This window comes from Phaethon aethereus, assembly GCF_964289735.1.
Source record: "Phaethon aethereus genome assembly, chromosome: 1".
Classification (NCBI taxonomy): Eukaryota; Metazoa; Chordata; class Aves; order Phaethontiformes; family Phaethontidae; genus Phaethon; species Phaethon aethereus.
The window spans coordinates 148,412,190-148,425,529 of NC_138575.1; the positions used below are offsets into that span (position 1 = coordinate 148,412,190).

At 43.9% G+C, this 13,340-nt stretch overlaps 1 protein-coding gene across 2 annotated transcripts in view; it reads left to right on the forward strand.

The window, feature by feature from the left end:
* EIF5B (eukaryotic translation initiation factor 5B) overlaps nt 1-9,272 on the forward strand; it is a gene marked incomplete at both ends in the record, with an annotated part of 36,250 nt that extends 26,978 nt beyond the window's left edge. For both annotated transcript variants that reach the window (XM_082014269.1, XM_082014268.1), the window contains 10 exons: nt 574-705; nt 1,372-1,554; nt 1,691-1,852; nt 4,357-4,488; nt 5,766-5,897; nt 6,012-6,088; nt 6,219-6,383; nt 7,334-7,472; nt 8,078-8,239; nt 9,165-9,272. In XM_082014269.1, the coding sequence (XP_081870395.1) occupies nt 574-705; nt 1,372-1,554; nt 1,691-1,852; nt 4,357-4,488; nt 5,766-5,897; nt 6,012-6,088; nt 6,219-6,383; nt 7,334-7,472; nt 8,078-8,239; nt 9,165-9,272 (1,392 nt within the window). The remainder of the gene's footprint in view (nt 1-573; nt 706-1,371; nt 1,555-1,690; nt 1,853-4,356; nt 4,489-5,765; nt 5,898-6,011; nt 6,089-6,218; nt 6,384-7,333; nt 7,473-8,077; nt 8,240-9,164) is intronic.
* Between the last annotated feature and the right edge of the window lie 4,068 nt (nt 9,273-13,340).

A 13,340-nucleotide genomic window follows, 5' to 3' on the forward strand; every position in this document is an offset into this window, starting at 1 on the left:
AAGATGTAGTTTTGATTTGTACAGCAAATGTAATAGTTTCTTGGACTAAGCCCATCCTACTTTGCAAACTTACTTAGGGAAGCATTTCCGAAGTTCTAGTTTTGCCTTTTTGAACCCCCCTGTGATCCCTTCTCTGTAGCAACATGGGAAAGGGTCCAAATTCACCAGTAAGTTTTAAAAGTTCTTAGTAAAACTAGTATAGTGTCTTTTCAGACAAAAAAACCCTCATGGGTTTTTTGCGTACGTGAAGCTATACATGGGTCTTTCTTCTGAATGTTTTACCTTAAACTTGATGTAACTTGTTTCTCATATGAACCTAGGTGGTTATTATAGCTTGAATTTTTAAAACCTGTGGTAGTATTGCTACCATGAAATACTGTCAGACATTGGGTAAATACATAAACAGAGATAAATATAGCATCTAAAGCAAATAAAAAGATTTAATTTGATCACTGGAGCAAATAGATGGATAGTTATGTTGGCTGGTAAAGTATTTCTTACAGATGATGTGGCATAAGCATAAAAATGCCCTTAAGTAAGCTGCGTGAGATGACATATTCCTGTATTCTCAAGATTGATAGGTTATATGACTGGAAAAAAAGTCCAGATACAGATGTAGCTGTCACCTTAAAGAAGCAGAAAAAGAATACGAAAGATGAATTTGAAGAACGTGCAAAAGCTATCATAGTGGAATTCGCGAAACAGGTAGGCTGGAATTTTCAAGGCTTTTTGGTTAACAAAAGTGATAGTAAAGATGGTGGGGCGCGTGTGTGGTTTGTGTGTGTGTTTTTTTGTTTTATCTTTCCACAAAATAATATCAGGAGTATCTGGAATATCAGGAAAATGGAATATCGAGAAAACTATTGCATCTCTTCTGACACATTGGTGTTTACCTCTCATAAACCTGACTTTGTTGTTAAATTAATCTCTTAACTGCTCCATCTTTAGAGTGCTAGTTTGGAGAAAAGTAGCAGCTAATTGCTGTGCGTGGTCAATGGAGTCATGAATAGCAGCTTAAGTTTTCTGTCCCTATTCTTTCTCTGTTTGGGAATTGCCTGAGGGAATCCCGTCTGTCTCTTGTTCCCTTGGATGCTGGCAGGGCATGAATCGCATCAATTCTGGGAACTTCTGTTGGCGACATACAAAGCTGTCTAGAAGCTAGATGTGGTAATTAGCTTTGTAGAGTTATCCCATACTGCTTCCAAGTGTGGGTTGAGGCTTTGTGTTCCATTGCATACTGTCAGTAACAACGTTATTTTTTAAATTGGGATTTAAAAAATGCAACAGTAATGGGCTGGGCTTGAATGTTACTGTTAATACTGATGTGTATATGTATATTTTTCCTTATGTAACTATTAATCCTGATTCCAGGGTTTGAACGCTGCCTTGTTTTATGAGAATAAGGATCCCCGCACTTTTGTTTCTCTTGTACCTACCTCTGCTCACACAGGGGATGGCATGGGAAGTCTGATAGCTCTTCTCGTTGAGCTAACGCAAACTATGCTGACCAAGAGACTGGCTGAGTGTCAGGAGCTGAGAGCTCAAGTCATGGAGGTAATTCAGCAGCTTGTTCTTCAGCATTCATTGAGAAATTTCTCCCTTCCCTGTCCCCCCTGCTTCCTGCTAAGAAAAGGTGTGTTTGAAGTGCTTAAAGAGGGAGTAACTTTTTTTTTTTTCCTCTTTCATTCAGGTTAAAGCACTGCCAGGCATGGGCACTACCATAGATGTTATTTTGATTAACGGACGCCTGAAAGAAGGAGACACCATTATTGTTCCTGGGGTAGAAGGTCCCATAGTAACTCAGATTAGAGGTCTTCTACTACCTCCTCCTATGAAGGAGCTACGAGTCAAGGTATGGAGACTGGTTAGTGTATGGACCTTTAGAAAAGTTTTAGAACCAGAAAAAAAATACTAATTTTTATACAAAATGAAAATTTTAACTTATAAAATGAAAAAGACTAGCAGAGTGCACTTATATTAGCAGTACCTAACGGTGACTTCAAGGGGAAGACAGTGCACATGCAGTGTCTCTGTCAACGTACTTGTATGTACCTACTGGTGTGTCTGTTCTAACAGTGGCAAAGAAAAGGATCAAAGAGTTACCTTGCAGTGACAGCTAAGATGTGTATGCTTTAATAAGGGATTCAAGCATGCAGCTATGTGTGAGGTACACTCCAGTCTCCATTTAAGATGGGTATTAGTACTGTGACTTCTGAGTTAAAACATATATTATTAGTAAAAGTTTTTTTTAATAACAACCATATAGACGTAGATTTAAGAAAAGTGAACCAGTGAGTTTCTAGGAGTAGTTAGTGAGTGGCGATGTCCAGGACCTCTGCAGAATCTGCAGCTTTTTGTAATTTTCAAGAGTTGTTGGAGGTTTTGCTGCCCTAGCTAATAATAGACTAGGGAGAGACACTGAATTTGGGATCCTGCCTGTATTGCTTCCCATGAAAGGAGGAGGAGAGCCACAGAAGCTAAAGGCTATACATACATTAATACATTAGTATTAATGCATACAATTAAAAGATGATTATTTTCTCCGTTTCTCTGTTTAAAAAGGAAGGAATAAATGTCTGCACAGATTTTGCTTAAGGCAAAGAAAACCATACAGATAACCTAGGTAAATGTAATAGAATAGGCCTTAAAGGTTCAGTTTAGAGGTAGGAAACTAGTGTCAGGGTCCTAATCTAAGGCCATAACAATTGTGGTGTGCTTCATTTCACTGGAGAACTGTGTCCCTGCGGGCCACTGTAGTCCTTGGTGTTTAATCCAGTTCCTTTCTGCAAACTTAGATACCCTTGTAAAGTCATACTAATAACTGCTGGGGCCTGGGCTGACATCGGCGTGTTCTCTCTGCCATGGTGAGCCTCTGTTGTGAGACTGTTGTAGCCTTGGAGGTGCTGACGGATGCAGCATTGACGTTGGGTGGAATCTGAGCAAGGGCTTCTTGGCCTGCTTTAAATAGGCAGACAGGAGCCACTCTTGCCATTTGTGGGTATGGCAGTCTATAATACAGCTGTGGGTAGGGCAGTTGTCTTGGAGAGTCTAAGTCGGGCTTGCTGCTCTGCAGTGCAGCTTTGCAGTAATAACTTGATAATGGCTAGAGAGTGGCAAAAGGAAAATTGACGTTTATGCTTAGGTTATGTTCTCCACTTTGTTGGAAGCAGTTGAATATACTCGCATACTGTGAGGAATGAACTGAAAGCATTTCTGCCTGTTCGCTTCCCGTAATTTAAAGCAGAAGGTAAACTGGTGTGTGAAACTCTCATGAGACTGAAGTGTTTTTGTGGTACTGAATAGTAACAGATCACAGGTTCCCCTACCAGATCTTCAGATGAGGTTCTGCACTGTAGTGGGAGATGGAGCATAGGGTAGCAGCTGTTTGGGAAGGTTCCCAATTCCCAAAAAGGATTTGAGAACCTTCAGCTGGGGAAATGGATCTAGGGGAGCTGGGTTTTTCTGAAGCAGGCAATGAGGATACATTTCAGTCTAGCCTGTCCTTGGGGACTTGTCGTCCTTGAAATAAGGCCCAGATTTTGGGGTGGAGGGCTAGAGAATAGAGGCTTGCAGGAACAAAGTGCTTGCTGAGGAAGAAAGCTGCCTTGCAGCTTCTAGAAAAGGATGGGACATCTGCTAAACAAAAGAAACGAAGAAACAAACCAGAAAATCCCTCCAACATTGATTTAAAGGTCTTCAGCAGTAACTGCTTCTGTGATGCCTTAGAGCCATGCCTTGGGTGGGGAGAGACCTTTGAGGTTGGGGAGACAGGAGCTGCTGGGTGTCCCTGTCACACTGCTGTGCTCGCTGGTGGCAAGTTCCTTAGAGCCATGCCTGGGTGGGGAGGAGCACCTGGGAAATCGAGCATGGAACTATGTAGATGAGAAGGCTGGGTGGGAGGCCTCCAAGTGGGAGAACAAGACAGCTCTTCCTGCGCAGAGCTTTGGGATGTATCAGCTAAGCTTTAGTGCTTTAGTTGAGCTGTCGGCATCTTCCCCTTACTTCCTGATGGGGCTGAATTTGTGGGTTTTCTTTAGTGAGCAGCTGCCTATTGCCACTTGCTCTCTTCTAGTATGTGTTCCTTTTTGGCTGCCTGTGGTTTTAGATGAATCCCCCTGCCCTGCCCCCCCTTGGTGGGGAAGAGGTATCTGAGGGGAGGGGAGCATGCAGAGTGAAATGTGCATGCCAGGAATGTGAAGTAGAGAAAATCACTGATGGAAGACGGGAGCTGCTGGGCGTCCCTGTCATGCTTTCTGCTGCGCTTGCTGGTGGCAAGTTCCGTAGCTGCCCAGTGCTACTTTGTGTGCTGTGTCACATCTATGTGAATTCTTTGCTAGTGTGTGTTCTCCTTTTCAGAACCAGTATGAAAAGCACAAAGAGGTCGTTGCTGCTCAAGGTGTGAAGATTCTTGGGAAAGATTTGGAAAAAACATTGGCTGGTTTGCCATTGCTTGTAGCTTATAAAGAGGATGAAGTCCCGGTCCTCAAGGTGAGATGGCTAATGTTGGAATAAGACACTTAAACTGAGGGTAACTGAGTCTTCTGGTGATGAAGCTCATTCAAAAAGTTACTCAAATTCTTGTACTACTTCTGGTTGCGTTTTAAAAACTGTTCCAATAACATCCTGCAGCCTGATACCCATGTGAAGCATTAGTGTGGTGATGTTTTCAGTACCTTAACCCCTAGCTTTCCCCTGATATTTTGCTGGGCTGTCTCTGCTGGTAGAATAAGGTTTAAAAGCAAGTTATCATAGCATAGTTTGACCATATGTTAATTACTCATTTGGTATTTGTAGTAATTTATGCATATATATTTCAATTAAATTATATTAGGCAAATACCTGCTAGTGGAGTTCTTCAAACTATCGTAATTGCAAAGCTGATTTAAGACTTCTGTAGTAAATTTCTTTTGTGATTTACACTTTAAAAATGGCAGAAGAAAGAATGTAGCTATCTTCAGACCAAAACTGAGATGAGATGCTCCAAAGTCAGGAAGTTAGTTTAAAAAGGAAAGTCGCATGTTGATAGTTTACTTTTAACCATAGTTTTACTGTAGCCTTCTGTCTACTTATCTTTGCCTCTAAAGGGTGGTTAACCTTTCAGGTCTCCAAATAGAAACCTTGTTTCTGGGCACATACATATGTGTGTATGTATGGAAAGTGTACTGGTGGTAGATACGTGAGGGCTTAAAGGGCAACATCCATTCAGCTGGCAGAGGAAAAGACTGAGTGGGTTTTAAAGGTGTCTCTTTTTTTTTTTTTTTTTAACTTCTCTGAAAGCAGCAAAATGGCCTTTCTGCCTTGTATCCTCTGTTCTGTGCCTTGGCCTAAAGAGCACTCGGAATCCTTTCCAGCTCATGGTTTTAGGGGTGTCTGCTTTTATTGCTGATCCTCAGTTAGGCGACCCAAGGTACTGCTGGGGGGGGTGTGTTTGCTCAGTCTTGCCAGCAGAAACTTGCAGTGCTGGGGAGAGCAATGTGTAGCCTGCAGGGAAATGTTACTCACTCCCAAGACGGGTGCCTGCTTTGTGTTCTGTGATCACCTTCTTGCAAAATCCTTAAGCCTTAGTTCAGTACAGACTTTTCCAATGCCAGAAGCAAGCAGCAGTATATCACGTATGGCCTATACTGCAAGTCTGTAAGTTGGCACCTATCAGTATGGCTGTAACGTACTTTTCGGCAGCTCATGAACAGAAAGACTTGGTACCCTGGGGCATAATAACAATAGAATGAAAACTAGCTTTTTTCTTCTTTGTGTTTTTTCTGAAGGATGAACTAATACATGAACTGAAGCAAACACTGAATGCAATCAAATTAGAAGAGAAAGGTGTTTATGTCCAGGCTTCTACTTTAGGCTCTTTAGAAGCATTACTTGAATTTCTTAAAACATCAGAAGTGCCAGTAAGTACTTCTATGCTGTACTTGATGTTGTTGTTTCTGTGTTTTAGTTGATAACTGTTTCCTTTCGACTTGGAAAGATTGGTGACTGATTTGTGTGGCTTTCCTCCTCAACAGTATTCAGGAATTAATATAGGTCCTGTCCATAAAAAAGACGTTATGAAGGCATCGGTTATGTTGGAGCATGACCCACAGTAAGTAACTTCCTGGCTTTATTGTGGCGAGAACTGCGTGGTGGCGTTTCAGGAAGGCCTGAAAAGGCCTTCTTAATTCTGGTTCTGTGGTCTTGTCTGCTAAACGGTTTGACTTTATTTGTACTTACAGATACGCAGTCATTCTAGCGTTTGATGTGAGGATTGAACGTGATGCACAGGAAATGGCTGATAGTTTAGGAGTTCGAATTTTTAGCGCTGAAATAATTTATCACTTATTTGATGCCTTCACAAAATATAGACAAGACTACAAAAAGCAGAAACAAGAGGAATTCAAGTAAGTAAGAGTAATCCTGTTCTGGATGCTTCCCAAATAACGATGTCTCTTAATTGTTTTGTTATAAATGAAATTGCATGTAACTTATTGTTTCCATATTATTTAGCATGTAGGGAAGGAGGGAAAGGAGGAAGAGGATAGGACAATAACTCCAGTGTAATTGTTTACATCTGGGATTAGGCTTAATAGGGTGAGAGTTGTGAAGCAGTTGTAAGATTTAGCTAAAACTTACCATGTAATATGGAGTGTTCATATTAACATTTGCTTTGTATACTTGGCTTCTGTTCCTAGTTTGTGACAGATGGGTTAGTCTTGCAGATTTAAGAAAACTAAACTAAAGGGATCTGGATTCTATTGTTTCATATTTATGAAATTGCAGTGTACAGGGCTTAATTCTGACTGCAGCAACATGAATATGCAATCATTTAAGAATTTACAGGCACCCAAAACTAATTTCTCAGTCTGTGTCATTGGGTGATCCTCATTAAAGTAAGGGCAGACAGAATAAATGGAAATGTATTTAATTTCGTATTGATCCCAATTTGACTGTGTATACCTCAGCTTTTAAACATATTTGTTTACTTTACAAACAATCTTAAAATTTTTAGACTCCCTGTGATGGGTTGAAGTAATAATATTTATATTCCTATGCTCTTCTGAGACTGTAATTATACCGTAATACTATTATTCCTTTGGTCTTGGTCTTAGTTGACTGCCCAAGCCAGTCAAAATAAAATCCGTGCCAGCCATGCTTGATTATTGTTCTCTATAGTTCTTGAAGATCAAGTATTGACTAGAATTAGCAAGATTAGAAAAGAGTGTTTTCCTGCTTGATTTCTCCCCGAGTGACACTAGGATAAATGTCCAAGAAGCTTGGGAGAAGGCAGAACTGTTAATGTTGTGTACACCAGTATCTGTTTCCAAAATACCTTTTCTTTGTCACCTTCCAGGCATATAGCAGTGTTTCCTTGCAAGATGAAAATACTCCCTCAGTTCATTTTCAACTCCCGTGACCCCATAGTGATGGGTGTAGTTGTGGAGGCTGGCCAGGTGAAGCAAGGGACTCCCATGTGTGTACCTAGCAAAAATGTAAGTGACTACCTCTTCCCCGCAGAGGCCTGATCTAGCTGGTAGTTCTTGGGACGACGTGCCAGGGAACACTTGCATGCCTCGCCCCAGTGTAGAGAGTTTTGGCAGGAGATGAGATTCAGACTCTTGGATCGAGTCTCTTTCCCAGTGATCAGCCGCCTTGCCATTCTCTGCTGGAATGGAGTCGGGTCCCGTAGCGAGGTACAGCCTCCCAACTGCTGCAGGGAACTGCCAGGAATCATGGCTAGAGGGTGCCTGCCAAATGCCCTCCTTCCCCCGCTGCAATTTCTGTAGCGTGATAGACAGTGACAAGCCAAACTGTTGTTCCTGGTGGCTAATAAGGGCGTGGGGGGAGTCAGTTTGGACACTTAAGGGGTAACAAGTTGATGTCCCAGATGAACTATGGGTGGTTTGGTGTTGCTGCCTTGCTTTTTCAGTGCGGTGTGCTTACAGTGCAGGATGAGTTGCTTTGCCAGTTCCGAGGTGGCCACTCCACCAGCGCAGTCCTTCACAGGAGCAACTCTGTCCCTAGAAGCAGGGGTGTAGAGAAGAGTGTGTGCAGAGAGGTTTTGTGGATGTGTTACAGCTTCTTCATTGTATTACAGTTTGTTGAAATTGGAATAGTTACAAGTATTGAAATAAACCATAAGCCTGTGGAGGTGGCAAAAAAAGGCCAAGAAGTATGTGTTAAAATAGAACCTATTCCTGGGGAATCACCTAAAATGTATGGACGACACTTTGAAGCGACAGATATCCTCGTCAGCAAGGTAAAAGCCATCTGCATTTTCGGAGAGGTCTTACGGTGTAGTGGTAGCTCGCTTGAAGCGGACATGTTGCATGAAGCCTGAAAAACAGACCCTTGCAATGGTTCGTGCGTGGTGTTGTTCAGCCGAGTTTCCCTGTAGCCTTGTTTTGAGGTTTGGAGTGGTGCCCCTCAGGAGGACCGAGGGAATGATGTACTGCAGCTAAAAATACCTTGCAGCTTACTGCACCTGAGGGGGTAAAATGTCAAATTAGCTGTCTGCTATTTGCATACTGTTGTGTGTTGCCAGCGCTCAGAGCAGCATAGCAGTGCCCTACGGCATTACAGCACGATTGTGTTTCCCTAGTTTTGAAATTGTGCAACAAATAGCAGTGCTTGAGTTGCTCCGATTTCTGGAATGCTGGCCTTAGGTGAGGACGTGATCCCTTGCTTGGTTTTCTGCTGTCAGGAGCAAAGCCATGGCTCTCCACACTCCTCCCTCCTTTAGTTACTGTGTCGCAAGGCATGCCAGGGGCATGCATCCACAAACGGGGGGGCAAGTAGCCATGGGGGCCTTTCAGGTGGAGAGGCGGGGCCAGTGACAGGAACTGGGAGGTGGTGTTGGTGCTGTGGGCCCTGGGAAAGCAGGAGGTCCTCTCTGGTGGTCCTCTCTGGTCATGGGTGGTTCTGTTGCAAGAAGAGAAGGTGTTCTCACAAGGTGTGAGATGGTTGGTGCTTCTGCAGCTGGTAAGGGATGTGGGGAGTGAGGAAGGGAAACGAATGGGGACGGGTCACACAGTGGATCAGCAGCAAAACTGGGATTAGAACGAGCTCCCCTGCTGTGCAGACTGACACCCTTTCTTCAGACTATTGGCCTCTGAGGTGCGGAAGGCTGCCTTTGTTTGATGTGCATGTGTAGGTTTCTGATAAGTTTGTCTTGTGTGTTGCAGATCAGTCGTCAGTCCATCGATGCTCTGAAGGACTGGTTCAGGGATGAAATGCAGAAGTCTGACTGGCAGCTTATAGTAGAGCTGAAGAAAGTGTTTGAAATCATCTAGATCTAAACTTTTTACAGCAATGGGGAGGCAGGAATAAATGTGCTATTCCTGTTCTAAAAGTTACCAACAAAGTCATATATTGAAGACAGTGTTGGATATACATTTGGGAGGAAAATATGTGGATAAAATGTTTTCCATGAGAAACCAAGAAATTTACACTGGTTTGACAGTGGTCAATTTACATGTTCCCATGGTTCCAATGTGCCTGTTCACCTCTCCTACTGCCCTTCCTAATACTGGCTGCTGTTTTAAAGTTTGCCCTTCCTTCTCTTACACCTTCCACCCTTCTTCCCTCCCTCTCTCCAAAAGAAAATAAAATAAATTGAATTTTTATTACAGAACTAAAGCTCTTTCACTTTTATACTGATGAGATCAGTACTGCAGTATTTGATTAACCAAGCTTCTGCAGACTTTGTGATTCTTGGGACATTTTTGATGTAAGAAGTACTTCTTTATTTATGCATACCTCTTCCCTTGACTCTCTTTTCCAACATTCTTCTGCTTTGTGCCTATAGAAATTTTTTTAAATAGAAAATTAGGCAATTGGATATTTCTGTATTTGCTTTGTGTGAAACAATGATGTAAAGCATAGCTGGCTGCCTTTTATTGCTTGTACAGTTCACAAAAGCCAACCTGTAATCATTATAATGCAGAGCCGCAAATAAAGGAGATGGACCTAGTAGCCCGTTTGTTTTACAGTTTGCTTCAATAAACATGGTTTCACTTCACGGGCCGTGACAGACGTGGCTGTGCCAGGCGGAGGCTTGCCTCTCTCTGCTTGGCAAAGCAATGGAGGCGTGTTCCTGTGTGTTTCTTCCTCCAGCTCCACTTGCCCTTGCAGAGTGCATGGTGGTCATCTTGGTGGCTTGTGGCTTGTACCATGTTCCCCAAGGACCGGAGTTGCAGGCTGGGTGTTTAGCAAGTCACGATTCCCAGAGGCTCTGCTGGGAGGAGCGTGGAGGCGGCTTCTCTGCTCTGGCTGCTACTGAGAGCTGTGGTAAGCACCTGCGAAGCAGTTGGCTGCAAGTGAGGGGTGACTTTGGGTGCTGCATCCAAGCTGTTGGGTCATCTGACACCGTGGGACTGAACCAGCTCAGAAGGCGTTTGGTTGATGATGTTGCGATGACCAGGAGTCGGCCTGTGATCCCAGTGTTTTCCTACCCTTCCCTCCCCTGCGGGTCCCTGCTCAGGAAGACAGCTTGATGTACCTCTGATCGGGCAGTCACTGGTAGCTCGCAGCTCACGTTGAGAGGGGCAAAACAAAAGCACAAGCTGAAACAAGATGGATAATGATCTTTTGTGTAGCTGAGATCGTGGCATTTAAAATATTTACAAGAATTTAACTTGCAATAAGCAGTTTGATCAGATTTCTTCTGTGACTTAGATTACTTTTTCGGTTGGAAAAATCTTAATTTTATAATTGGGATTCTGTGGGCTCCATTACAAAGGAACATTTAATAACTTAACTCGCCTCCTTTGGCAATGGAATTTAACTTACCGGCATTTTTTTGTTTTGTTATAACTTTAAACTTGCCATTGAAAAGGACCTGCTCAGCAGCATTGGCGTGTGGTGTAAGTTCACATGGCTGGGTGTGCCGGTGGTTTAGAATAGAATGATCGCTGTGAGGAGACTGCATTTAATTGTTATAATTTTCTTTTGCAAACTATGCAATCATCAAAACTACACTAATAAAAGATGTTCTTAAGAACCCATATGTCAAACATTGTGGTCTTGAAGTATTCTTGATTTGTTTCCTCAAATGTGGAAGGGTGTTCTTCCCACAGGTAAAAATTCTGGGAAGGGGATCATGCTGGTTTTGCAGGTTGCTGTTGTGGAACTTACAAAGTAGCTTCACTGAAAGGCTTTAAGGAAGCAGGTAGCTGTTGAATGTAATATTTAAGGGCTTGAAGCAGGGGTTGCTAAGGGAGAATGACAATATAATTACAAATAGCCTTACTCGGTTAAGTAATGCTTTGAATCCTTTTGCCTTTAAAAAAAAAAAAAAATGCTAGTTTCAAGTATGTCTTGAGCAGTGCTTGCAAAACCAGAGCTGTGTCCCTGAAACCTGATTGGCAAAATACTGGCTTGAATTTCAGCAAATACATTCCTCTGTGAACAGTTAGCATGCCTGTTTGCTTGGGGAGGGTTGGGGGTGGTGGGGAGGAAAAAGAAGCTTTGAAAGTAGCAACTAAAGGGGCTCTGAATGTTTCCAGTAGTTTCTAGCAGAAACCCAGACAACGTGGTTGAGATAAGGTCCCTCTCTGTTCATACATACCTACTGACAGATGCAGTTACATAGGCGGATACCCAACAAGCTAACTTGAGCTGGGAAAATTAGTCTTGTCCCAGACTGGTTGAGGTTGGAAGTGACCTCCTGCAGTTACCAAGTCCAGCCTGCCCTGAGCTCAGTGTAGGGGCAGTCAGAGCAGGTTGCCCAGGACCGTGGCTGGTTGGGTTTTGAGTATCCATCTCCACTGCTGTAGGGTCCACAACTGTGGACAACCTGTTTGGGGGGGGGGCATGTGTTTTGGAATGCTTTGTAGCCATTGCCTTGTGCCCTTTCACTTGATACCATATAGGAGTGGCTGTCTATCTTCCTTACTTTCCCTGCCAGGTGTTTATACACATGGGCAAGACCCACCCCCAGCCTTTTCTTCTCCAGGCTGAACAGTCCCACCTCTCGGCCTCTCTCTGAGAGAAGCTCCACCCCATTAAGCAGCTTTGGGGCTCTGCCTTGGAGCTGTTCTGTATGTCCATGTCCCTCTTGTACTGAGGAGCCCAGAACTAGACCCAGCCCTCCAGGTGTGTCTCACCAGTGCTCCCCTCTGCTCAGCAATCTCTTCCACTGACCTGCTGGTGATGATCTTCCTTGTGCTGCTGGGGAGGCTGTTGGCTGCCTTGGCTGTGAAGGAGTCTTGCTGGCTCAGGCAACCTGAAGGGTGGTTCCTCCCTGGGTGTGGAACTTTGTACTTCTCCTTCGTGAATGTAAGGAGGTTCTCACCAGCCTGTTTCTCCAGCCTGCTGGTCTCTACATGCAGTCCAGTCCTCCACTCCATCAGCCAATCCTGTGTCATCAGCAAACTCACATATACCCTGTGATCCAGGTCATTAATGAAGATGTTGAACAGGACAGGAGCTGGTACTGACTGTGGGGGCACACCACCGGGGCCTGTCCTCTAACAGGGCTGTGCCACTGATCACCATGCCCAGGGCTTGCCTGCCCAGGTAGTTTTCAATCCCTGTCTCCCCCTCTGGCCTGTACTCCATCAGCTTGTCTCTGAGGATGTTATGGGAGGTATGATGACAAGCCTTACTATAGTCAAGGGAAACAAGATCTACTGCCCTTCCTTCATCCATCACCTTGTTGCAGAAGGCTGACAGATTGGCACCTCTCCCAGGGTGCCTTACAAGGGAAGCCTAGGGCACAACCTAAAGCCACAACAGGCCATTGCTGCTCCAGCCAGTGAAGTGGCTGCAGAACGTTTGCTGCTCTAGCTGCAGCAGCTTCTGCGCAGTGCTAGTGGAGATGTTTCCTGCTAAGCTGGTGGTACAAACCCTCCTCCAGTGTTAGCTCCAATCTGCATTCCAGCTTGCAATTCTATAGTCAGGTGACTTTTCCCTGGACCCATCGTTTCTTCAGAAAATAATTAAAAGATTTTTCTTACCACCTGGGTTTTCTTCATGTGGTCTTCATTCTTGCCAGGCCCCTGAACAGCCTTGCTTCAACACATTGGGCCAGATATGACTATACGAGGCTGGCATACATCTGGAAAATGCAAGACTTGCCAAAAACACAAACTGTAGAGATGCAAGCATACCCCTCCCTACCACGAGTACCAACAGATAGATAGGGCTATTTATTTCACTTCTGCTACCCACTACAACCTGTTTTGCTATGTTGCATAAAGTAAACACATGTCACAGGCTGGGGAGACTATGGTATTTTAAGAGTTGAACATGGCTCTAGCCAAAGTAGGAGCAATACAGAGGGCTGATACAGGCTTAGAGAGTGCTCCACATTAGCTGCTCCCTAGCTCCTTTACATTGCTGCTCTGTGGCAATGGTTT